Below are 27,962 nucleotides of genomic sequence, written 5' to 3'. Positions count from 1 at the left end.
ATATACATGTTTACAGATTGTGAGCCCTACTGCCACCTGAATGCTGCTGCGCCAATTCTTCGTCTGTATTTTGAAGATGGAGCTGACCTCCGCACCAAACTTTGACTTTCACGGCACTCCATCCAGTCCTTGATTGCTGCAGTGAAACCTGAATGCGACCAAGGCTGGGAAAAGGACGTTGAGGTGCTGGTGTTCCTTTACTGGCTGGCACATGCAGCATCACACCGGGTAGTGTCACTCGCCTTTGACATCCCGAAGTCTACTGTGCACGAGCACAGAATGAGCAAGGCAGTCATCGGGATTTTGAGTCAGCTCATCTCTTTCCCCAGTGCGGATGACCTGGAGGTGGTGGGAGCAGGTTTTGCCCAGCTGGCAGCGTCTCCAGCTTTCAGAGTAGTAGCTGGTGCTATAAATGGCTGTCACATCCGCATCAAACCACCAGCAAGTGATGTGCAGTGCTACTTTAATCGAAAGCTCTTTAATTCTGTACAGCTGCAGGCCATCACTCACCACCAGGGGAAGTTCCTCGACATTTTTGTGGGGTATCCTGGGTCTGTGTACGATGCCAGGGTGCTGAAGAACAGCCCTGTGTACACTGGCCGCCCGTTTCCCATTTCCTGCAGGAAAATGCATCCTTGGACATGGTTAGTATCCTTGCCCATCTGCCTCATGACGCCATACAGAACGCTGGAATAGGAAGCATTCTCGTGCACGGACATCGTGGAGAGGGCCTTCGGGATGCTGAAACTTTTTTTCAAGGCACTGGAAGTCAGTCCTGCTTTTGTGCCAGAGGTCATTGCATGCTGCACGGTGCTCCATAACCTCTGTCTTATTAATGGGGACATAGTTTATGCAGAAGTTGCGGAGGATGACGATGGCCACCTGAACCCTGCAACACAGAAGCCAGCGCAGGAGAACACATGCGGGACAATTTAGCTTCAGCGGTGTCTGCACCTGGCAACTGTGTGCCTGCTCTTCATGAGCACGATTACCTGTAGGACACTTAACACAGGTTAAAATCAGTTCTTGTTCTTAGATTTACAGTGGGTCCACAAGAGAATCGATGAGGGGTGGACAACTGTAGTGCCCTACTTCACAGATGAGCAGTGGAGCCAAAATTTCAGAATGTCTAGTGAGACAGATCACTACATCTCTCCCCTGGAATACCACACTGAATAGTTCAGTCGTAATAGGTGGTACTCCATTGTGTTGCAGGCAGCTGTTGATGCCAAGTGGTTATTTTGGAATGTTTTTGCTGGGTTACCTGGCAGTTTGCATGATGTCAGGGTTCTGTGTTTGTCTGCATTATGGGAGCTGGCTAAGGGAATAAATTTGATTGCACAGCAATACAGAAATATTAATGGACAAAACGTGGGCCTCTACATCCTTGGATATCCACTGACAAGCTGGCTCATGAAGCCCTTCCCTGACAATGGTTTTCTGACAGCACAGCAGCAGGTATATATAACCATAAAACAAGCAAGAGGAGATTTTGGTTGAAAATGCATTTGGCCGATTGAAAGGATGATGGAGATGCCTGTTGAAGCACAATGACTGCATTCTAGAAAGGGTGAAGTCCATGGTGATCACTTGCTGTGTACTACACAACCTCTGTGAGACCCATGGCAAGGAGCATAGAGAGGAGTTGTGTGTACCTTGTGTGTCCTTTCCCCCAACCGGATGTTACACACCAGGCACCTGTTGCTGAGACTGAAGAGTTTGGAGTTTGTGTTGCCTTGATGCAGCATCTAAACCATTTGGGTGCCAGCTGAAATGTCCCAGTTATAATTATAACAATCCTTACTGTAAAAATTGTTAAGAAACTGCATTGTGACTGCTCAGGACACTGATTTCTGAATGCAAAGTAGTCTGTCTGTCCATGTTTTTTTCATGACTTCATAAGCTACATTTCCAACATTAATTACATGCATACTAACATACATTTCCTTATTTTTATTTTGGATAAAAATACCTTTTTGGGATTAAAAAAAAAAACATTGCCGCTTCATCATGTTCTGAGACGAGGTGATTACCAGCACAAATAAAAAGAGTAAGCAACATAATTCTTTCCATACTTTATTTATATTTGTCATTTGTTAATAAAAATTGTGTCTTTTTTTAAATATATAAACTAACACGTACATACAAAATACATACAAAAAAAAAGTAAATGTACAAACAAGAAAATGTAATTAAAATGAAAAAAATTAAACATTTATAGGGCTAGTTGACAGTAGGTTCATGTGGGTGCTGTGCACCTGCCACCAGTTTTTCATAGGTGCCAGAAAACCCTCCATGAAAACATCCTGCTGACACCATGCTTCTTCCTCCTGTACAAGCAGCCGTTCATGCTCCTCAGCTTCTCTCTGTGCCTGCTCCATTAAAAAGTCAGGAGAAATGCAAAGCCTTATTGACATTGTCTGCAGTCCACTTCCTCTTTCTCCATCATCTCTTTCACCAGGCTTACGACACTAGCATCAACCATTCGTCTCTTTGCAACTAAAAGAGAACAAGGACATTACAGGTGGTACAGAGACGGGGCGGCTGGGGGTACTGCAAGACGTGGAAATGAAGGCACTGCATACAGTGCCACTAATGTCCATCAAATTGGCACTATGTTGTGCCTCTGCAACAAAAGAGGACTCTGGTGCTATACCTAGACAAAGACAGAACAACATTTTAGAATTACATAAAGGTTAAAATTACATTTTAAATAGTGTACATATGCAGTAACAAAACATATAATGGTTGCAAAAAAGGTACTTTAACCCCTTACTAGTAACCCCCCTTTTTTGGCATGGAGACCGAAATTACATACCCAAAATAAAAAGGTTTCTGCTCATGATTCTTTCTGACTAGATATATAATCAAACTTTGTTCACAAAGCTGACACTTTAAAGTTTACTGTTCATGAATCAGAATCACTCAGACTGTTATGATAATAGAGATATATAAGCTCAAACATAAAAACAAAAATAAAAATATAAAAAACATATGTTTTAAATGTATTTAAAAAATTGTTGATGTAGGATATGAGTTTGAAAACACAGTGTAGCTAAGGCCACAAGTCTTCCAAACCTTCATAAAAAATTTCATAATCGAATCTGTAAAACGGTGAATTTTATGAAATATTTTCTAAGGCCATGTCATGTGTGTTTTTTAGAGAAGGCTAATCAGATTGATTTATGGCCCTTGTCATCTCTGTGAGATCTCACATGTAAACTCTCCAGTGTATTTTGTGTGTGTTTGGCTGTGAAAACTGCCCGATTAATCCCTATCTGTTATTCCATTGTTCTCACCAAACGAGTCTTTCACACCTCCGCCAGGTATGACACATTATCCGCATTATTCTTTTATCATTATTCTTTTGTTTTTATTCCACCTTTATTAGCCTTGATTGTGGTTTTTCAGGCTTTACAAAGCAACAAAGCAGCAATCTCACTTCAGTCTCTGTTTGCATTTAGCCCTTATTTATCAAAAGTCTTACTATAAAAATACAACAAAACATTTTCTTACGACCTTACATGAATTATTGAGACAAAAATGCATTATGAAGAAGAAAAGCACCTGCTATTAGTAGCATTGGTGCTAACGTTAGCATCAAGCTACATCTGACAATTTATGAAATTATTAGTACACTTTTACTAAAAACTCACTTTAAACCCCGATCGAGTGTTTATAATAACTTCCTTTAGCGATCAGGGGTGGAATTTGGTCGTTTACTGTTGTAAAAATATGTTATTTGTAGCCTTTTTCATCGCTGCACAAGTTAGCATTTCCGATGTACATTTTCGATTTTTTTTATAAAAACGCCCCAGATCTCAAGAAATTCTCATACCAAGCTTTACTATCGTAATCGCGGGTTTATTGTTCGGATATTTTGTGTGTACAGAGGTTTTTCAGTGTTGTTTTGGCCAGATAACTACCAGGAAGTGTGCAGGAAGCATGTGACACGATGGGGCGGTGTCCAGATATTACACTCTCAGATTGACTTTTGGGAAGGCCCAATCAGAGTCTGAGTCACACACCGCACGAGCTGCCGGCACAGCAAACACATACACAGATCGCTGGGAGAGGCTGTTTATCATCTGATCGCGTAAATCCGTGGAAAATGAATAGAAATGACGATTCTGTCTGAAGAAATATGAAGTAAACATCAGTAAATACATCCATATATCTCCGCAGATATGCATCTTTGGTCTGTAAATCCTTATTGACGCTGTTCAGTGAGTCTATGTGAACACAAATAAACCGCTCTTGACGTGACTGAATATGACTGAGAGGTGAATTTCTATTCAAAATGTGGCATAATACGGATTTATTATTTTGCACTCCTGACATAAATCACTAAATATCTGTCACTGCAACAATGTTTTATCAAAATATTGGTCAAATATCGAAGCTAGAGTCTTTAAACTTTCAATTGATGCATAGTTTGTCCAGATGAAGTAAGACAGTGATGTTTAATGTGCTGTGAAAGTGAAACAATAATAAACTGGGGCCGTCAGCGATGTTTGCACGCAAAGGGGTTAATGCCTCCCTGGTTGGTAAGTTGACCTCAAACATATTGCAAATTCAAATACGTTCCATTTTCTGTCATATCCAGATCCACTTTGTCTGGGGCCAGATGAAAAATCTCTCGGCGAGCTTGTGAGAGGAGGTCTCTGCGCACTGGGAGAGGGCCAGGGCCAATCGTGCAGAAGCTGGATTATCTCCTTCAGCCACAACTTCCCTGACCAGTTTGGCATGATCAAAATTCATGAGTAACCACACTATCTTACTCTTTTTCAAGTTGGTATGATCAGACTCAGAAGAGGAAATGCATAACGCAGTACGTTTGGCCACAGGTGAACCAAAACATCCACACCCTTCGGAGCACCGTCTCTCGCTAGAGAAAAGAATAGGGTGCAATGGGTATTTTCGTGCGAGGTGAATAGATCTGCGGCAATTAGGCCGAACCTCTTCCACAACTGGTTCACTACCTGAGGGTGGAGTGTCTATTCTCCATACCGAGGATTCCCCCTGGACAGGAGCTCTGCCCCCACATTCATTATTCCTGGGACATGAGTCGCTAGTAATGAATGAAAATGCTTCAAGCCCCACACAATGAGTCGTCGTGCTAGACTGTGAAGCTGGGGAGAATGTGTTCCCCTTGGCGATTTATATATGCCACCACCGTTGTGTTGTCCGATCTGACCAAAATGTGGTGATTCAGTAGGAACCGCATGAAACGTTTCAATGCTAGACACTGTTAATAGTTCCAGGAAGTTTATATGTGCGTCCTGTAGCGAGATGGGCCATTTTCCTTTCGCAATTCTGCCCTCGCACGCTGCACCCCAACCTGTGATTGACACATCCGTCGTTACCACCTTTCTCAGAGAAATAGTTTCCAGTGGAGTCCCTGATTCCAGAAAAACATGATCGCTGCAGCAGCAGAGAGCGTGCAAGCAATGTGACAACGCTATCACTTTGCGGTAGAGGTGGCGCTTCGGACATAAACGCTGTTCCGCTACCCAGCACTGAAACTCTCTCACCCGTAACAGTCCTAATGGGATGACCAACACTGCCGAGGCCATCAGGCCTAGAAGACGTAAACATACTCTGAATGGGACTTTTTTCCCTTTCTGGAAAAGGGAGAGACAACCACGAATTGACATAATGCACTCCTCTGATAAGAATGCCTGGAGTTCAGCCTGAGACCCAGATAAATTATTTCCTGCATGGACACTAAGCAGCTTTTTGTGTCATTTTTTTTTAAGCCTAAGCCTTTTAAATGAGACACAAGCTGATTCGTATGTATCTCCACCTGCCTCCATGACGGAGCAGAGAGAAGGAGATTGCCCAAATAAGCTGACACTCTGAGACCCGTTTTTCTCAGCGGTGATAGAGCTGCCTCAACGCATTTCGTAAAAGTTTGTGGAGCCAAAGCTAAACCGAACAGAACAAACATTTGTAGGCTGTTCCCTGATAGGCAAACCTGAGGAATTTTCTGTGTGCCGGATAAATACTTATGTGAAAGCATACTTCAGATCTACTGATTTTAACTCTCTGGGACAAATAACATTGAACAATGTTTTAACTATGAGAATTTTGAACTTGTACTTTCTGAGGTGTTTGTTGAGGTTCCGTAAGACCTATTTTGGGAATGACAAAGTACTAGGAGTAAAAACCATGCTGACTGTTTTCCAGCGGCACCACCCAAATTACTTTTGCTCAATAGAGAGGTTATTTCCCCTTTTGCTGTTGACATTAACATACTGTTGAAAAAAACTCGCTCCAAACTCATAACAGGAACTGAGAGCAGTGAGGGCAGCACTCGGGATTAGTGAGTGCAGCCTGTGCATGCCTAACTCCCAAACACGCTATGTGCAGAGGGTGAGAGTCTTTAGACAAGATCATCGACCTGTATGCGCATAGACGAGAGGAATCTTTCCCTTTCGCTGTGCTGCTGGATGGACTTGCAGTAACCATAACAGAGATGCAAACACCAAGAGATTAACGAGATCACCACAACCGTGCCTCTCGATAACGGGTCTTACCACAAGTTATTCCCGTAAATGTCTGGGATCGTAACAATCTGTTCACCACTTAATGTGAGAGAATATTAAGAGAAAAAGCTGTAACTGCTCAATAAAAAAATGAGATTCTGCCTTGATGCACTGGTCACCACTGGTAAATAAAAAAAAGCAGTAAAAAAATATTCCCTTTAACAGTGTTTTCCCATCCAAAAAGCAGCTGCGTTTGGTGATGTACCTAAAGGTCGGTTCGTCCATGAACAGTTAAGCAGCCACTCATCGAGGATCTGCTGAGGATAGCTTCCGAAAGATTTTCACGGGGAAGAGAACGAAAATGAGGTGGGGACCGTTATGCAATGGTATATACTGGGTAGACGGGACTCCCTTATCACTGTCCTAATTGTAATTGGAGCACCAACGCCCGAGGCAATTCCCATAGTAAGATAACGAATGAATGTTCTAAAGAGAACTGAGGTTATGCTCATTGGTTAACCCCACCAATTACATAAAGCTAGGTCAGTTACTTTGCCCGTTGATGGTTCAATTATGGAGTTTAAAATAAAACTAAAGAATTTTTGGGGTGATTTTCGATTTAAATGTAACTTTTATCATCTTAGAAATATTTTACCAGAATATTATATAGAATATTTTGTCCAATGCTGTCTTTTCCTGTTGCTGAGAGGTTGAGAAATACTTTCTATTTACCAGGATTGATTATTGTAATGACTTGTTGGCGGGGGTGTCAAAAGCTACCCTAAACAAATTGCAGGTAGTGCACAATTTGGCTGCTAGAATCCTTACAAGAACTAGGATGAGAGATCATATTACTCTGGTTTTGGAGTCTGTACTTTGGCTCTATGTTAGTTTTAGGGTTGATTTTAAAATTCTGATGCTTACTTTCAAGGCTTTGCATGGGTTTGCTACCTCAATATTTGTCTGAGCTTTTAATTTCTTATACTCCAAAACGTGACCTTCACTCATCTGAAACTGGCCTTTTAACTGTTTCATTAACCTGTTTAATATTGAAGGGCGATAGGGCTTTATTATTGATGCGCGATTAGCTCCCAAACTGTGGAATTCTTTACCTATTGTGATAAGGCAAGCTAAAACTCTTAGCATTTTTAAATCTCGCCTTAAAACTCATTTTAAGAGTAACTTTCAATTAAAGATTTGTATTATTTATTTATAAAATTATTTTGTTGTTCTTTTGATTTTTATGTATTTGCATATTTTTATACAGTATATTATCTGTTTTTGTTTAGTGCTTTGAGATCTACATAAAGGCGCTATAGACAATAAAGTTTTTATTTCCGTATTTTTCGGACTATAAGTCGCACCTGAGAATAAGTTGCTTCAGTCCAAAAAAACGTCATGATGAGGAAAAAAACATATATAAGTCGCACTGGACTATAAGTCGCATTTATTTAGAACCAAGAACCAATAGAAAACATTACCGTCTACAGCCACGAGAGGGTGCTCTATGTCTTCAGTGTAGGCTACAGGAGCACTGAGCAGTATAGAGCGCGGTAGACGGTAATGTTTTCTCTTGGTTCATGTCTCTTAGTTCATTTCTCTTGGTTCATGTCAAATTAATTTTGATAAATAAGTCGCACCTGACTATAAGTTGCAGGACCAGCCAAACTATGAAAAAAAGTGTGACTTATTGTCCGGAAAATACGGTAAGCGTCTTTATCATACAACTTTAACAGTTGCACAAACCTGGTTTGAGTTGGTTGGTGAACTCTCCATGGTCAGTTTCCCCTTAGCCCAAGAGCTGAATCCTTTATCCCGGCACTACCAGAATAAGCCAGTCTGTGGCCAAGAATGTTGTCCAGTAGCTGGTATCTGGCAACACTCTGATTGTTGTGCTCTTTAATTAATTTCTAGTCTTGTTTTAACTTCTTAATTGTGTCATGGCACTGCTGAGCTGTATGCTGGATACCCAGTGTCGCTAGCTGAGAAGCAATAGACACTTTTTGTTTTTTTCTTTGAATTCCAACTGGATTTCCTCAGTGCGTACCTTCTGTGTAAATGTTTAAAAGTACAAGCTCTTCAGAGTCCGTCCATCTATTGCTGTTTTCCACACTTGCGAAATAAGTTGACAATGTTTACAGTGTGTTTGCACATTGTTTTAAATCATGGAGGGTGAGGGCATTTTTAAGTACCAGTTGTGCTGGTGAGACCCTGCTCCAGAGTAGGATCTAATTTGGTTCTTAAAAAAAGCAGTCCGGTACTAAAATCGTGCCCAGTTCCAGTGGTGCGAAAATGCCCAAAAGTGGGTAGTTTTCCAAAATTAGTTCTGGTACTATGAAAAGGTTCCCGGGGTGTGGAAGGCCCTATTGTCTATCTGATGCTGAAGTCATTGATTCTGTCATCTCCGATCATTTTACTGTTTTATTTAAATCATCCCTCCCACTGGCTTCTGATGGTACACAAACCTGTTAATATTTGCCTCATGTTTGTGAGGATTTTGTCAAGCTCTATAATGAGGTCAACCCTCTTTTATCATTAGAGTCTATTATTGGATCTTGATTTTATTGTTTTAAACAGTGCATGGACAGATATTTTAAACCTTATAGCTCATTTTAAGCTCTTTAATCCAAAATCTACATCTAAGTTAAAGGCATGGGTTGAAAATAGTTTTCGTTTCTTGAGACAGGCATGCAGAAAAGCAGAAAGGAAGTGGAAAAAGGACAGATTACAGATTTCTTATGAGATCTTAAACAATTGCCTATCATCAGTACGCTTTTAAATGCATCCTATTATGCTCTTTTACAAATGTCCTGCCTCTTACCATCAGTGTTGGGTAAAGTTAATTTTAAAGGTAATGCATTACAATATCACTTTTGCTTTTAGTATGGTTGAACTGGATCATCAATGGTCAGCACCAAAGACATTAGTTAATATAATGGGATTAGATACATTTGTCTTATTTAACATTTAATTATTGCAGGTTTATGTGATATTATGAGTTTAAGTCATTTTGTCAAGTTTTAAATAATTTTGATGAATACAAAATCTTTTTTTGTTGTTGTTGTTAGTGCGAAGAATCAGTGCACATTCACATTTAGTCTAGAACTACATCATGTTCACACAGTGCACACAACACCTCTGTACTTCAAATTTCTTCCAATATGGGGACGGGAGACTTGACAGTCAATAAATGGGAAAACAAAGTAACTGGCGTTACTTTTTTGAATATTTTCTTGTAAATTAAAAAGTAATGTGTTACTTTACTAGTTAATTACTTGGAAAAAGTAATCTGATTACATAACTTGCGTTACTTGTAATGCATTACCCCAACACTCTTTACCATAACTGCCTGCTGCAAGCTTCAGTTTAAATATTGTGTCAAAATCTAATCAATTTGAGTGCGATTTAAACCTGGATGATTTTAACCACTCTAAGCTCGTCTGTCGTAGGAACACTAGCACAGACAAACTCTTGTAAGAGTTAGTAATGATATTCATATGGCAACATATTCAGGGGACTCTGTCATTTTAGTAATGTTGGACCTGTCCTCTGCTTTTGATACCATTGCGTGCTGTTTTACGTTGGTTTAAATATTTTCTAATGAATGTACTTTTTTCTCTAAAAATAGAACAATTTCTCTTCACAATCTATCCTGTGGCGTGCCTCAAGGCTCGGTTTTAGCTCCTGTCCCCTTTTCTCTATCTTCTCCCTTTGGGTTCCATTTTTAGGAAGCATAATGTTTCATTTAATTCCTAGGCCGATGATATGCAAATCTATATGGCATGTCTAGGAAAAATAAGAGTTCTGTAGGCAACCTAACAGCATGTCTTGAGGATCTAGGTGTGATAGCAGATAGTTTCCTCAAATTTGACAAGCAGATTAGTGTGGCCATTGGGTCCAGCTTTTTGTCTTTTCATTCTCTATCAAAAATCAAATCCCGTCTTCCTAAGCACTCCTTGGAGACTGCTATATCGCAGTGGCCTGATCACAGGTCATTCAAAATGCTGCGGCGAGATTACTGAAGGGAAAGGGGAAATCTGATCATGCTACCCCCCTTCTGAGATCCCCTCACTGGCTTCAGATTAATTTTAGAATTGAGTTTAAAACTGTATTACTGGTATTTAAATCATTAAATGGTTTAGCACCCTTTTATTTGTCAAATGTACTTCACCCCTACTCCCCACTAGAGGCCTTAGATCCAAAAATAAGCTCCTCCTTCAGATACCCAAAATCCGGGTAAAATCGAGGGGTAACCGAGCCATTGACAAAGCTGGTCCAACACTGTGAAACAAGCTCCCACTCTATATTAGATTGGCGTCCACTTTGTTTGAGTTCAAGTCTTGTATCAAAAAGTATTTATTCTCTTGTTGTTTTTAACTTATAAGAGTTAACTGTTTTGCTGCCATTGGAGTTCTTAAATTTTTTTTATTTTATGCTAACTTGTACTTGTACAGTCGGTCTGTGGCTGTTTTTAAATTAAGTATAAGTTAAAATTAAATTTAAGTAAACTGAAGTTGATTTTGAAATATGATAGGCAACCTTTCATTGCATCTAAATGTTGTAGGATGTCTGCATTTATTTTTATTAGATTTATTAAAGCTCAGACTTGAGTCCAAGTCCAAGATCAAGTACCCAACTCTAACGCTGCCAAACAACACCTTCTAAATATAGAATCCTGCTGAATATACACCAGAGACTACTGGCCAACATCATAATGTTATTGCATGACTACTTCCACCCTGAGGACATAAAACAGTTCTCTCAAATTAATCCTCATCTGCTGATCAAGTTTGTGTTTAATAAATGCGGTGAAATTTTCTCATGTGCCTGCTAAGGTTTCCTTTTTCAGTAAAGCTTTTTCCACACTGTTGGCAGGTGAAGGGTCTCTCTACAGTGTGAACTCTCATGTGGACTTTAAGGCTTTCATGTTGTTCAAAACTCTCTCCACACTGAGGGCATGTATAAGCTTTTCCTCCAGTGTGAATTCTCATGTGCCTGGTAAGGAATCCTTTTTTAATGAAGCTTATTCCACACATTTGGCAGATAAATTGTCTCTCTCCAGTGTGAACTTTCATGTGCACTTTAAGGTATCCATGTTGATAAAAACTCTTTCCACACTCAGGGCAGATGTGAGGCTTGTCTCCAGTGTGAATTCTCATGTGTCTGTTAAGGTTTACTTTTTGAGTAAAACACTTTCCACACTGTTGGCAGGGGAAAGGGCTCTCTCCAGTGTGAACTCTCATGTGGTCATTAAGACTTCCTTTTCTATTGAATGTTTTTCCACACTGTTGGCAGGTGAAGGACTTCTCTCCAGTGTGAATTCTCATGTGCCTGTAAAGGTTTCCTTCATGAGTGAAACTGACCCCACACTCTTTGCAGGTGTAAGGCTTCTCTCCAGTGTGAACTCTCATATGCACTTTAAGGTTTCCAAGTTGATCAAAACTCTTTCCACACTCAGGGCAGATGTGAGGCTTGTTTCCAGTGTGTATTGTCATGTGTCTGTTAAGGTTTACTTTTTGAGTAAAACGTTTTCCACACTGTTGGCAGGGGAAAGGGCTCTCTCCAGTGTGAACTCTCGTGTGGTCAGTAAGATCTCCTTTTCTATTGAAACTTTTTCCACATTGTTGGCAGGAATAAGGCTTCCCTCCAGTGTGAATTCTCATGTGCACTTTTAGGTTTCCATGTTGATCGAAACTCTTTCCACACTGTGTGCAGGTATAAGGTTTGTCTCCAGTGTGAATTCTCATGTGTCTGTTAAGGTTTACGTTTTGAGTAAAACTTTTTCCACACTGTTGGCAGGGGAAACGCTTCTTTCCAGTGTGAACTCTCATGTGGACTTCAAGGTTTCCATGTTCACTGTAACTCTTTTCAGAGTGAAATGGGGTGAAATAACTTTCAGTTCCCGTTTTATGAGCGGTTTTCTCTTCAGTCTGTGGGCAACTGAAAGATTCTTCTCCAGTTTTAAAATCATGATGAGCCTCATTTTGTTCATTCTCTTCCGTTTCATTCGGTACTATGCGCTCCTCTTTCACTGGCATGAGGTCTATGGTGAAAAAAGACAAATGGAAGTTAGGCCAGTTACACAGCACAAAGAGACAGACATCAAAACATTTACAACATGAATGTTAGAGAGTATATCCACTAATCTATTGAAGGAGGTGATGCATATCATTTTAGAAACTCTTCTCAAAATTGTTAACTTTTTTTTGTTTAGGTCACTTCCCAAAAATGTTCAAGCTGGCAATTATTAAACACTTTATCAAAAATAAGCATAGTTTGGCCCAGGACAATTGGTTAATTATAGATTGATCTCAAATCTACCAATTGTCTAAAATATCGGGAACATTTGTATCTTCTGAGCTACATTCAGTTCTGCAGAGAAATTAACATTTAAGGATTTAAATCCCATTAGAATACATAAACTGATTATTAAAGTTATAAATGAACAACTTTTGGCATCAGATTGTGGCTACATCTCTACTCTAGTGCTGTTAGATCAGTGGTGTAGCAGGGGTAGAGCCAGGACGTTATCATAAGGATGGCAAGGAAGAGGCCAGCAACCAGTTTGGGGTGGCACAAAAATCTATTCAACAGATCCATTGTCAGCAGTCTCCTCTGTCCATCGCCATCACCGTAGCACCATTTTGGAGAATATGAGCTTACTCTTATTAAGTCAGTTTATGTGGCTGACACAGAAGAGTGTACACCGCCTGCATTCAGCTCATATTCTCCACAATGGCGCTACAGTGATGTGGAAAAACACAGAGACTGTTGACAAAGAAATTGTTAAAATAGTTGTGGCGAGGGGGGCGTGGTTTGGCGGAATCTGCAACGGGAGAGAGAAGAGGGAGCAGAGCGAGGCATAAGTAGGTCAAGTGCAAATAACGAACACGTGTGTTTGATTGCAGTGATTGGCGTGGAGAGACCGGATATAAGCCGGAACACCGCAGAGAGAGAGAGACACGCTAGTACCTCGTGCGAAGCTGTTCAAAAGATTCAGTTTCCTTAAACCCCACCTTTCGGTAGCATACTGTGTTCTGATTGGTCAACTAACATAACCAGTTTGGATTGGTTGTTCCGCACACACCTCCACGGTAAACTATTCATTAACATCTGTTTGGGGTGAATTATGTCTTATTCCTCTCATCGCGAAGCAAACCGTAAGATAAAAAACTTGAACAGTCTATTTGTTTATGTTTCTAGGTGAAATGCTTGCTGTGCCTAAAGGAGTTGACATACAGCAATAACACCTCCTCCATTCTCAGGCATTATCGAGCACTGCACAAGCAAGCAAAGACTACTAACAATCCACACAGTAGTCAAAGTACTTAATAATAATAATAAACATTATCTAAATAATATATTGGCTCCTACAATACACCTGCATTTTATTTTATTATAGATTCCAAAAAGGAAATGGTAAATGAGGCCCTGGTGAACATGGTCATCAAGGACTCCCAACCCTTCTCCATTGTGGAAGATGATGGATTTAGGGAGCTCCTGCATGTGTTGGATCCCACTTATGTTATCCCAACTCAAAAGGTATGCGATTAATAAAGTGATTCATCATTATTTAATAAGTCAAAAGTAGGATTATCTACATTTATTTTTATCCACAGGGTTTGAAAGCCATGGATGAGCATAAATATAAGGAGGCAAAGGAGAAGACCAGAGAGCAGTTGCAGGAAGTTGCGGCTATAAGCCTTACCTCTGACATGTGGACATCGTTCGACATGGATGCCTTCATTGCAGTAACTTGCCATTTTATAGATGACAATGACAAGCTCTGCACTATTTTACTAGGTGTAGAGCATTTCCCCAAGAGCCATACTGCTCAGAACTTGGCTACTGGACATATCAAGCTCATGGAGGAGTGGGGCATAAAGGATTAACTGACGTGCCAGGTAACTGATGCTGCACCCAATATGATAGCAAGTGTACGATCATTGAATGTTAGACATGCGATTTGCTTTGCACATGCTCTAAACCTTATTGTGAGGAAATCTTTTGATGACATCCGTAGCTTCAATGACAATTCTATACAAATGTAGGAAACTTGTGACCTATTTTCGAACCAGCACTACAGCAAAAGAGAGACTGGCCCAAGTACAAGAGCTGATGGGGAGACCAGTTCTGAAAATGATAATTGAAGTGGACACTCGCTGGAACAACACTTACAACATGCTGGAACGTCTGTATCAGCTGAGAGAGCCAGTGGGGGCAGCCCTGGCCTCTCTAAAGACCGACATCACCCCTCCAACAGTCCTAGAGTATGAGGCCGTCCAGGATGCTTTAGATGTTCTTGACCCTTTCCGCCAGGCTACAGTAGAGCTTTCAGGAGAGAAAAGGGTGTCTGCCTCCAAAGTGATACCTCTGATGAAAATGCTTAATCATGCTGTAACGAGTAAGCTAGAAGGCCTTAAGTCCAACTTAACAAGGCAGCTGGCTGACAGCCTTGGACGGAGGGTCAGGGAAACACACAGTTCTTTTGGAATCAATAAGTGTGATGACATACCCACGTTATTGGATCCCAGATTCAAAAAACTTGAATTCTTGAGTCAAGGGACACTGCAAGGAGCTATATCAAGATTAAAATTGGAATGCGCTACTGTGATCAGAAGTTGTGGTCTCCATTCTGCTTCCACCATCACACCCCCAGCTCAGCTGCCAGCCTCTTCAGAAGCAGGTCAATCTTCAAACAGTAAGTAGTATATGTCTTTGTTGTGTGAATATTCATATTAGTGATTATTACTGTGAACCATTGTAAACTAAGTTTTTGTTCTTATGTACCTCTATTATTAGGTGACCTTTGGCATCTGCTGGAAAGCACGGTGGATCACAGTAGAATGAGTTCAAGTGCAACAGCAGATGCTACTGCAGAAGTGGACCAATATTTATCCGAAGTGAATCTCAGAAGATCTGAGGATCCACTAGTATATTGGGCTTAACATAAACAAATATATCCTCATTTATACCAGCTGGCACTGACATTCCTCTGTTCCAAGCGAAAGGCTTTTCGAGGGCTGGAGAGGTTCTGTCCAAAAGGAGGAATCGTCTAAGCCCCAACACACTTGAAAAAAATCTGTTCCTCAATAAAAATCATGTGTGATCCTTTCTTCACCCACCCCACACTTTTCTTTTGCAATTTGCGTTATTACACTCCCTCCACCATAAGAACTACACTCAACTCAGTCTCACTTTTGTTGTCCCTACGGTCACGATCCAAACAATCTATGAATAATGAATGAACTGTGTGTGACAGTTGTCTCTGCACAAGTAAATTCAGACAGAGAGAAAAACATTTTATTTGATACCCAGGCAATGGACAAATGTCTGCTCAGGTCATTGATTCAGTATTACTTTATTGGCCTGCTATTTCTTTGCACAGTAGCTAGGTATCACTAGTTAGCAATAATGAATGAAGCTTCAAGTAATGAACTTTTTGGTGAAGCAATGGGCTGTGAGGTCTCAGTGGTTCAGGAAGCCTCATTTTGCCATCACTAGTTAGCACTTATTAACAATGGAAAATTGACAATAAGTTTGAAAAATTAAGTCCTTGTGACTGGTTACAATATGCAACCCTCTAAGCTTGTTGTGAGTCAGTGCTGGCTTTCTCCTGGCTGCAACCAATCAGTGGAGCTGAGGTGAATGGGAAGCAAACCAGTAACAGGTGAACCCAATCACCTGCATGAGAATGTTAGCAGTGGACATGGGGGGGAACACAACAAACAAAAGAAAGCACACCACAAAGCACATAGAACAAATCCCAAATAAAATGTGTCTCGGGATGTAACATAAGCTTTATGTGTTTATTTTACTTTTACATGGTGCTCGCTTTAATTATAATTTCCTTAGACAATTTTTATGGCGGGCACTGCGCTTTGACAGAGTTGCGGGACACAAGCACGACATATGTAATTCAATCCTACAACTTGTTAATTCGTTCCTATGATTTATTAATTAGTGGCCACCGTTCATGTTTCAATTTGTTCCCTAGATAACCCATGATTAAAGTAAAAATAGGGAATGAATGAATACATTGTAGGAATTCTTAATTCATGTCCACCAAATCATTAATTTCCCACCCAGCATGTTTACCACTGTAATGCTGTGTTCACACCAAACGTGAATAGAGCGTCAAATTCGCGTCTACCGCGCCTAGTTTGCTGCTTGACCATTTTGAGATCATTCACGCGAGTAATTCGCTTTATTCACGCATGAAATTAACTTCACAAAAGATGCGAATTCGCGTCATGGGGGGGGCTTCGGCCAGCTGAGTTCACGCAGCATTTTCCACCGCCATTTTTATTCGGATAATTTTCAAAATATTACTGTTATTGTGTCATGAAATGTATTTTTAAAAGTATTTCAGGCGAGAATGGGTCATTCTCACGAAACAGTTTTAACGCCATGTCACTAGTGATTTTAGATATTAAACATGCAATTTAGTAATATATAAAAACACCACAATAAAGACAATACTGTTCTCTACCTTGCACAAAGAGTAATTTCAACATAGGAATTAATTATTTTTGCATTTTATTGCATTTTCTGCTGAAATTCTCATTACCGCAATGCGTCCAGCTGTATCTTAACTTATGTTATGTTGTAATTTAAACAAATTACAATTCAAATATTCTGAAAAAAGTAAATGGATATTCTTCTATAATTTTTCACATGACAGAAAAATGACAGACTGAATATTCATGTATAATAATAATGATACAATAGTGGAAATATAAAGTGTCCATGACTACCACTACACTATTAAGTATTTATTTTTGTGAAAAACCACAGGGTCCCCTTTAAACTGCTTCTCATAAAACCTATTCATAAAGCAGCTGTGACAGAATTTTACTAAGGAATGGGGAGAAATCTAAAGCTAAGAAAAAGAGTGAGGATGACCTTTTTGGTATGGATGATGTCAGCATGATTACTAACTACACCCACAGTGATTGGCTGATAAAGGATGGGTCTCTGTCAGTTATTTTATAATAGAAATATTGTAGAATGAGATATCATGTTGCCATAATCAAATAAAGATTTCAAAATAAAAATGTTGCAATATTCAAATAAAGTTTGAACTAGAGTGTCACTAATTAAACAAGCATATGTTCAGCTAATTGTCAGCTTCTACATGTCTGCATCTTATAAATAGTTGTTATATGTATAAGCAGCCTTTTAATTAACAGACTAGAATTATTATGGCTGATATGACAGTAAGATTTAGTACAAAGGTAAAAGAAATCCAAACTGGATTGCTGAGGAAACAGCCATTTTAGGATTGTTTAGGATTTGGTCTTTGTGATTTAGGTGTCCTCTTGACTACCACTAACTTTTCACAGATTTAAGAGCCGATTTTTACATAAAAACACTTTATGAAGTACGAAGAAGAGTCGAAGAGTCCTAAAGATGTGGAGTTAGGAGCAACATTTAGTTTCACTTAAAATATTTTGTGAAAATGGCCCCTGGTGTTTATACCCTATGTTATCTAGTTATGAAGCACTGCAGAATAATTTATGCCAATATTATCTAATTTATTTTCTACATTAAATATTATTTGTTTGACTATACCACATACTTAATATGCCTATTATCATTACCGAAATCATGAACCTCATTTTCGTAACCTATGTATCATTACCGCAACATGTGTTCTTTTAAAATTTAAGAAATTGAAAAATAGTAGTCTGCTTTTAAATGTATGTACAGAATCTATACATTATGTTCTTTCAGGTTTGCAACATCATTTTGAAAATAAAAAAATTGGCTGCAAAATGCAGGTGTTGCGGTAATGAGATAAATAATTGAAAATCACAAAAATGTTATTATAAAAATATATTTTATTCCAGAGTTTCAAGTAACTGTGCATGACTGTTAATAAACCATTTTTAAAAATGTGAAAAAGTATTATTTTTCTCCACATCACTGGACTTTTCAGAGTGTTACGGTAATGAGATTTTTAAGGACATGTTTTGGAAAATATGTTCAAAAAGTTGTTAAATTGTCAGTAAAACTTTTTTAAATTTATGGTCACTGACACTTCAGACCCGGCTCTTAATGCTTAAAAAGAAAATTTGTTGATACAAACATTTTTTTAAATGTCATATATGAAATCTTTGAAACTACGATTTCGTGAGAATCACCCGAATGTAGTTGTTTTAAACTCAAATATGCGGTTTATTTATAATGACAGCGTCTATTTAAAAAATGTGTTTCGCCAATCTCGGAAACGTGAGCTCCACATGATCAGCGGGAGCTCCGTCATCATGTATCCGCCGAGAGTAGCCTCACCTCGGCTAGATCTTCTGACATTTGCCGCTGGCTCTGATGTCTCTTTAGTGGTCCAAGATAAAATATAATTCAGGGTAAAATTAAACGTTTCTTATCTTTGGCCTTTATTCAATTTATCTATATTGATATGTTTTATATACATAGGTCATTTTTATTCCTGTCTCTATAGAAGTATGAACTTTTGTCATATAGCTCCGGTTCACTGCTCAATGACAACGTCTGTCGTTCCTCCTTGTTGAATGAGTGGAGAAGGGTATTCCTGCACAACCGGAGGCTGCAGGAACATACTGTTGAATGAGTGACCCCTAGCAGGCTCCGGATTGGTTAACGTGGCACGAATTGACAAAGTTAAAATTTTTCAACTCGGGCGGAAGACGCGAATTCGCGTCAGACGCTAAATGCACAAAAAGCACCATTTCGCGCGAAGCACTCTATTCGCGCGAATGAGGCGAATTCGCATCTTCCGCGCCGCGCTTAACGCCCCATTTGCACCGCGAGACCTCCAGACGCGCGTAAACACACCTTTGCATTGACTTAACATTGAAATCATTCGCGCCAGACGCTCTATTCGCGTTTGGTGTGAACACAGCATTAGAGAACAGTAAGTGATTAAAAGTAAATGACAATAAAATAAACCTGCAAAATGAGATGGTAAGAAGTTGGGAAAAGAAACCAATATGATTTAATTAATGTAAATTTGTGACCAAACGGCAAAACAGAACACAACTCTAACTAGCTTGCTCTATTCTTTTATTTTTTTATTCTATCTGTTTTCTTTTTATTTATTATATTATTTAAAATCACATGCTACGTGTACCGTGTTAACCTAACTGAGACTTTTTATAGCACTTATATATCATTGCTATTTTTGTTGTTCTTGATTGCTTCCACTGTCTTCATCTGTAAGTCGCCAGTGTTAATTTTGACACAAAATTTTAATTTAGTTTTAGTCTTAGTCTTTTGACTATAATTCTTTTTAGTTTTAGTCAAGTTTTAGTCATCTGATTTGTTTTAATTTTAGTCTTATTTTAGTCGACTAAAATTGCTTGGTATTTTAGTCGACTAAAATTGCTTGGTATTTTAGTCGACTAAAATAAGACTAAAATCAATAACAGATTTACTAGACAATTTTTTACAACTGGTATAGGAAACAAACTTAACCAAAATATATAAAACACAAATTCAACTTTATTTCAACACAACTGTGTCTTTATTTCGATTCAAAAGCTTTTATGCAGCAACAAACACTGTCATGATAATGTAAACAATAACTAGCTGCCAATTGACCATCAGTCGACTAAAATGCTTGGTATTTTAGTCGACTAAAATAAGACTAAAATCAATAACAGATTTACTAGACAATTTTTTACAACTGGTATAGGAAACAAACTTAACCAAAATATATAAAACACAAATTCAACTTTATTTCAACACAACTGTGTCTTTATTTCGATTCAAAAGCTTTTATGCAGCAACAAACACTGTCATGATAATGTAAACAATAACTAGCTGCCAACTGACCATCAATAAAAGAAAAATAACGTTAGGTCCAGGACCTTAAAGCTTACAGCTGAGCTGAACAATAAGTGCATACATTTAAAGTAAATATTTAATAAGTTGGCAGCTAGGTGGATAAAAAAAGTAACAAGATTTTATAAGGTATTCATTTGTCTAGCAATATTGTATGTTTTAAATACTACAATATTGCTAGATTTGTATGTATAATGATAGGATGTGAACATTCATGTTTCACATGACTAATATAGAAATATTTGTGATATTGTCAACAAGTAGAACATTATAAAATATACTAAACATTAGTATTAATCAAATGTATTTATCATGATATTACGTATTAGTATTGTGCTCGCATCTAATTTGAAGAAGGGGCTATTTTACAGTACTTTTCAGTTCGTAATATTTAATGCTACAACATCTACGCACTGCACTATTCCAATTTTGCTTAGCTCAATAAACAAAAGAACATCGTTGTGAAATTACATTTGAGAAAATGTCCGGGTGGCTCGTCTGTAAATGTCTTTTCAAATTGGTTGTGTTCTTGCCACGAATGAGCGCTCTGCGTGCTTTACACTTTGTTTTGTTTTGTTCGTCGTCAAACGTGAAGTGAGCTGTGTACATTTTGTCGCTCTTTTAGACAGTAGGGACTTTAAGCAACAGCTGCGAATGGAACGGCTACAGCGACCGGAAGTTTGCCGTCACACCGCTGTAGCCAAGAACGTAAAAGTCACTAAGCAACGGTAAAACAGAACAGCGCAACGCAGCATTAATTCATTTATTGAGATCCAAAAAAATATATAATTTAAAAAAGCAAGAGAAGGATTGCTTTTGGCGTTAAATGACAATCTTTTGTCAGAAGAGGAGTTTTTAATATTGTATGATGTAAATAAGTCTAAAAACATAACATTTATTTACCTAACCTCTCACGTTGTAGCGACTCTGGCAAATCAGCTGTTCTCCCGTAGTAGACCGTTAAATTAGAACGTCACAAAGTAGCAGTTAAATTCGCGCAGGCGCAATACAACGCCAGAATGGCGTTGCCGTTCCACCAGAGGCTGTTGCTTAAAGTCCCTATCACCTCTTCGAATGCCGACTTCCCGGGAGCTCATAAAAACTGAAAACCTTCGCTTCACGTCTCAATAAGTCAGGCTCTGATTGGTTCCCTTCTCTCGTGCAGTCTGTTCTGTTTTGCTGGTTCTTTTGCTCATTCCTCGCATCTCTCCCGTCTGCTGATTTGATTTTCGTCACAGTCTATTTTCGTCTCGTCCTTTATTCGTTAACGATAATGTCAATCAATTTAGTCATAGTTTTAGTCTCCATCAGTGCCTTCTATTTTAGTTTTCGTTTCGTTTTCGTCGGCAAAAATATATTCGTGACGAAAATAATGACGAAAATATTTAGTCAACGAAATTAACACTGTAAGTCGCTTTGGATAAAAGCATCTGCTAAATGAATAAATGTAAATGTAACCAGTTGATGTGAAAAGTATTCTTAAAATGCATTCCAAATTCTTAAAAATTTGTAATAAAAAATGATTCCCTGCATTTTTAAGTGGCCACGATAACAATATTGTGCATTTACATTATTGTGATATATCGCATTACCAAACACTGGCACATCTAGATGGAGATAAAATGTGGTTGACCTGTCTATCTGGGGTTATTAATATGCTTAATGATGAATCATGTCCAAATTCATTGGTAAACACCATTGCTGAACATTTTTTCCTAAAACTACAGTTTGAAACAGACAGTTTCCTACAATCACAAATGTAGATCTAATGCCACGTTAAAGGCAACCCGTAACCTGTGTTTTTCCATCCCTCTACCTGTGAAAGTGCACTAGAACAGCAGTCAAACCCATGACTTCCCACCCGTGAACTCGAACTACATCGATATACAGGTGCTGGTCATACAATTAGAATATCATCAAAAAGTTGATCTATTTAACTAATTCCATTCAAAAAGTGAAACTTGTATATCATATGAATCCATAACATACAGATATATATAATTCAAATGTTTATATCATTTAATTTTGTTGATTACAACTGACAGCTGAACCCCATGTCTTGCATATTTCTGTGTGTGGTGGTTCTTGAAGCACTAACTCCAGCTGCAGTCCACTCTTTGTGAATTTCCCCCACATTTTTGAATGGGTTTCTCTCCAGGGTGTGGGTATCCCTATCGCTTGTACACTTTTTTTCTATCACATCTTTTCCTTCCCTTTGCCTCTCTATTAATGTGCTTGGACACAGAGCTTTGTGAACAGCCAGCCTCTTTTGCAATGACCTTTTGTATCTTGCTCTCCTTGTGCAAGGTGTCAATAACCGCGTTTCCACTGTTGAGCTTAAACAGGGCGTGCTATGTGTGCCAGGGCCAGTCACATTTTCACTGTCACTTCAGAGGCTTGATTGTGACTCACCGGGGCTTCCTCGGGGAACAACAGGCAGGGTTTTTTGGCCCGACGAAAACCTTGTGCCAAAGCGGGCCAGCTGGAGCTAGACGTTATGAACAAAGGCTAAGTTTCTCCACATCAGAAAGATAAAGTTCTCCACTTCAGAAAGATAAAGTTTCTTAAAACTCACTTTCAGGCAGAAGCGAGTGTTTGAAATAATGCGATCCAATCCAATGTGGATTATAATCAGTGAACAAGGCAGAAATATTTTAAGGGATGCAAAAGACTATGCACGCTAAACATGTTACCATAGTAAACAGACACACGTTTCTTATTCTCTATCACAATCGTGTATTTATTTAGTAATTTCTATTATCTGTCATAAGTCTCGTCTCGAGAGTTTAGCTCCATGTTGCCTATCACAAAAAAATATAATAATGTTTTTGTTCGGGAGCTTTTATAAAAATAGAGATAGCCTATCATTCATTCTAAATATGACGTATAGGCTACAAATTTACAGAAACAGACTAGACTGAAAAATAAATAAAATAGAAATACATTTATTTCTGTGTGATTAATTTTGAGTCCTGGTAAATTGATTTATGATCAATGTATCACTTATTCCATAGTACAACATCGATGCTTTTGATTTTGAATATTTAAAGCATGCCAACAAAAGGCTGCTTTAATCGTGTTCGTTTTGTGATAGCGCATGTTCCAGTGATTTATTTCTTATTCGTTTTCTGATAACTTCTCTTTGTTGGTGAAATTATGGGGTTGCTTGACATTGTCCCTGAGAGGCGTGTAAAGGGCGTGTTTTAGTGAAGCGCAGCAGAGCTTCAGGCTTGACAGTGGAAACCCAGCACTATTCTGACCTCGGTGTTACTGGCCCAGGGCTATTAGCCCCGCCCGGCCCGGCCCGGCCCGTTTTAAGCCCTGGCTCGCACTGGCCCGACAGTGGTAATGTGGCTAATGGACGTCTTTTGGACAACTGTCAAGTCCCGTAGCCTACAGAACTAGACTGAGAGACCATTTAGAGGCCTTTACAGGTGTTTGAGTTAATAAGCTGATTAGAGTGTGGCACCAGGTGTCTTCAATATTGAACCTTTCCACAATATTCTTATTTTCTGAGAAACTGAATTTTGGATTTTCCTTAAGTTGTCGGTTATAAACATCAAAATTAAAATGAATGGAATTAGTGAAATAAACTTTTTGATGACTTTCTAATTATATGACCAGCACCTGTACTCCCAGTTCCAAGCTCTGACGTCACATACCCCGCAAAACAACAATGGCAGCAGTGATGCAGTGTTTATGCTAGTGGTACATATTGAAAAATATATTTTAGGACAATATAACTTTGCAATAAAATGTATAATCTAGCTACCATTCAGTGCACTCAGGAAGTTTGGCGTGATTTGCCTGGAACACTACAAAGTCGTGAGTCATGGTTTGAAGTCGTTACTTACGAGCTCAAAAACATGCCTGGAATGCTGCATAAAGCCCTACCTGAGACTTTTCTTGTTCCTGCTGATTTTCTGATCATTACCACTTGCTTCCACAATGTGTAGATTTTGTATTTAATTTTCACGCATCAAAAAGCTATAAATATGCAAGGTTTTAAATTACATTTAGAATTTCAATTGACTTTCAATTTGTTAGACAAGCTGAGATGTGAATAGCTACCGTCAAATCATCAGGATGGAATAAGAGGTAGAGTTGAGTGTCATCAGCATAGCAGTGGTATGAAAAGCCATATTTCTGAATGACAGAACCTAATGATGCCATGTAGACAGAGAAGAGAAGTTGTCCAAGAACTGAGCCCTGAGGCACCCCAGTAGTTAGATGTTGAGACTTGGACACCTCACCTCTCCAAGATACTTTGAAGGACCTATCTGATAGGTAAGACTCAAACCATTGAAGTGTGGTTCCTGAGATGCCTTTTGCCAGTAGGGTTGATAGGAGGATCTGGTGGTTTACCGTGTCAAAAGCAGCGGACAGATCAAGCAGGATAAGTACTGAAGATTTGGATTCTGCTCTTGCCAGTCTTAGAGCTTCAACAACCGAAAGCAAGGCAGTCTCAGCTGAATGTCCACTTCTGAAGCCAGATTGATTGCTGTCAAGGAGGTTGTTGTGTGTGAGAAATGTAGAGATTTGTTTGAACACAGCTTGTTCAAGTGTTTTTGCAATGAAAGGAAGAAGGGAAACTGGTCTGTAGTTCTCTAAAGAGATGGGTTGAGGGTGGGTTTCTTAAGTAGTGGAGTTATACGTGCCTGTCTAAATGATGAGGGAAAAACACCAGTGTGGAGGGAAGTGTTGATGATGTGAGTGAGTGCAGGTATAACTGCAGGAGAAATGGCTTGAAGAAGATGAGATGGAATTGGATCAAGCGGGCAAGTAGTAGGCTGATCAGAAAGGATGAGTTTTGAGACTTCTGCCTCAGAGAGTGAAGAGAAGGATGTAAATGAGTTTAAGTTTGCTGGTGATATGAGCTTGACTGATTGTGGTGTGGAAAATTGTGCACTAATGCGTTTCATTTTATTAATGAAAAACGTTGCAAAGTCGTCAGCTATTAGATATGAAGCAGGAGGGGGAGGAGGAGGACAAAGAAGTGAGGAAAATGTTTTAAAAAGCATGCGAGAGTTAGACGAATTATTAATTTTGTTATGGTAGTATGTCATTTTAGCAGTGGAGACATTAGCAGAGAAAGAAGATAGGAGTGACTGATACACAACAAGGTCAGTAGTATTTTTGGACTTGCGCCACACCCTTTCAGAAGCTCTAAGCTTAGAACGGTGTTCGCGTAGAACATCAGATAACCAAGAGGCAGAAGGGGTGTTACGGGCTAGCCTGGAATATAAGGGGCAAACAGTGTCTAAACAAGATGTAAGAGTGGAGCAGAAAGTATCAGTAGCACTGTTAGCATCCAAAGATGCAAACAGTTTAAGGGAAGGAAGTGAAGATGAAACCATTGTAGATAGCCGGGAGGGTGTGTGTAGGTTACGTCGAAAGATGACATGTGGAGGGGTAAATGATGTTTTAGGGACCATGTTGAGGTTAAGTGTGAGGAGGAAGTGATCCGACGTGTGAAGTGGAGTAACCAGAACATGATCAGTAGTGCAATGTCGTGTATAAATAAGGTCCAGTTGGTTGCCTGATTTGTGAGTAGCAGTAGTTGACACTCGGTTGAGATCAAAAGAGGCAAGCAGAGTGTGAAAATCGGCAAACAGAGGTTTATCTAGATGAATGTTGAAATCTCCAAGCATAACTAGGGGAGTACCATCCTCAGAAAAGGTTGAGAGCAACGCATCTAATTCATCCAAAAAGTTACCTAGTGGTCCTGGGGGTCGATAGACAACTAAAAAATGTATTTTAAAAGGGTAGGTAACAGTAACTGAATGAGATTCAAAGGAGCTGTTGATACCCAAAGATGGTAAAGGATTACATTTCCAATCATTAGAGATGAGCAGACCAGTACCTCCACCTCTTCCAGTCAAACGGGGGGAGTGAGATAAGATTTTACAAGATAAGATATTTGTCATTGAGCTCAAGATCTGTTGAGCTGCTAATTCTCCACATTGGTGATCATGTTGTTCAGTCATCTTTCCTTCCTCTTGGCTCGTGCTAGACACAAGGTTGCCAAGTCCTTTGTGGTGTGTTTATGATCAATGTTCAAAACATTAATTATAAAATTTGTATTGTAGGTATGAAAATATTTTGAGGTTTGGTCATTGCGCTACTTTTTCTCACACAGACCTGGCAACCCTGACTGTAATTTAGCACTGTAGTATGCTTCCCCCCAATTTAACTAAATCATTTTTATTTGTATAAAAAGAAAAATGACAGTGGGGCAGTGATGCAATGGGCAAGTAATATAAACAGTGCATTTATATGACCAAATACTACAGCAGCAAGCCTACTCTGACTCAATCATTCTTGTTATGCTCCAAAAATGTACTTTATTACTGTACTTAAGTACATTCACAAGTATCTGTATCCTTACCGGAGTTTTATTTCGACTAACTTTTACTTCACTACATTCCAAAGCATGAGACTGTTCTTTTTACTCCACCTCTTTCATTAAACACTGCTGCTCCATACTTTGAAATATAGAAATCATCACTTGCTCTGAGAAAAATTAATTATTTTCAATGAACCTTTTAAATCTGTTTGCAAATCGCACTAAATGATTCATTTGATTATTGAATCTGTAAATTATATTTAGTCTAACATAAGGGTGATCTGTTTAAAACCAATGAAATGCCTGAATAAATAAATTTTTATTTAGGTTTTAGGTTAAAAAAAAAAAAAATCATATTTTCATATTTTTGGAGAGAAATCATAGCACAAGCAGTTTAACCTTAAATTACTTTAATTTTCAGTAATTAAAAATGAAGCAATATACAGAAACAAAATAATAATTGATGCATATAGACACCCATATTTAGAAATCTCTTACTACTTATAGATTGTAACATGAGCAGATTTAAATTTAATTGTGCAGGGGCTCTTTTGTCTAATTTTCTGTCATATTTGTTCAAGAGTGATAACGATTATATTATAACTATATTTGTGTCCACACTAGTCTTTGTTAACGGTCTGTTTATTATTCAAACTAATGAAAGTGTTTGTAGGTGAGCTGCTGCTACTTGTCGTTACACAAAGGCACTAAAAGAAAAACACTTTTGGATACATAAGATAAATGAAAACCAACCTGTTTGTTCCTCAGTCTCTTCATGTTTGACTCTGAATGCTTCTTCAATCTTCACGTCTTCACTCTCCTCTTTAATAAACGCCATCTTTACAATCATGTGTCATTACTAAAATAAGAATCATTAACAGAAGGGAAATTAAATGCCAACTAAATATGTCTAAATCCGTCCGTTTATCTCATTAACTAACAGTTATTTGACATTGACTTTCACTATAATGAATGAGACGCACCTATTGTTACTCGCGTGGATGCGCTTTACTAACACAAAATAACAGTCATTAATGTCAGAGCGGTTTGCTATAATTCAGAAACAAACACCACAAACCTTTCCTCAGCCTAATCACAGACGCAGACTTGTGACGTCATACCACAACACCAGAATAAAAGTCCCGTATGATGCCTAGACATTTACGTCCATATACATTTGCAAGCACGTCAATAATAAATGACAGAGGTATTTAAATATTCATGTTATCCAGTAAAGAGCTAAAAATAACTATCAATGAAAGAGTTATACATGAGAGGGCTTTCTAACAGATAAAACAGTCATG

At 38.7% G+C, this 27,962-nt stretch overlaps 1 protein-coding gene across 3 annotated transcripts; it reads right to left on the bottom strand.

The window, feature by feature from the left end:
- Positions 1-17: 17 nt before the first annotated feature.
- Positions 18-27,787, bottom strand: LOC113047070 (gastrula zinc finger protein XlCGF57.1-like). 3 transcript variants are annotated; one of them, XR_003276196.1, is made up of 4 exons: positions 27,737-27,787; positions 27,412-27,517; positions 8,235-12,531; positions 18-2,656 (listed from the first exon to the last, which is right to left on the bottom strand). XR_003276196.1 is itself a non-coding variant. In XM_026208328.1 (2 exons), the coding sequence occupies exons 1-2, from the start codon at positions 27,506-27,508 to the stop codon at positions 11,285-11,287; spliced, it is 1,344 nt and encodes a 447-aa protein (XP_026064113.1). In that variant the 5' UTR covers positions 27,509-27,720; the 3' UTR covers positions 8,081-11,284. The 3 variants fall into 3 exon arrangements, 1 of the variants encoding a protein (XP_026064113.1); XR_003276197.1 differs by lacking the exon at positions 27,737-27,787 and adding an exon at positions 27,642-27,711; XM_026208328.1 differs by lacking the exons at positions 18-2,656; positions 27,737-27,787 and having other exon boundaries at positions 8,081-12,531; positions 27,412-27,720.
- Between the last annotated feature and the right edge of the window lie 175 nt (positions 27,788-27,962).

The sequence above is a fragment of the Carassius auratus genome, chromosome 28 (genome assembly GCF_003368295.1).
Source record: "Carassius auratus strain Wakin chromosome 28, ASM336829v1, whole genome shotgun sequence".
NCBI classification, from domain to species: domain Eukaryota; kingdom Metazoa; phylum Chordata; class Actinopteri; order Cypriniformes; family Cyprinidae; genus Carassius; species Carassius auratus.
The sequence above is the reverse complement of the archived record's forward strand: the minus strand, read 5'-3'. Positions and strand labels throughout refer to the sequence as shown.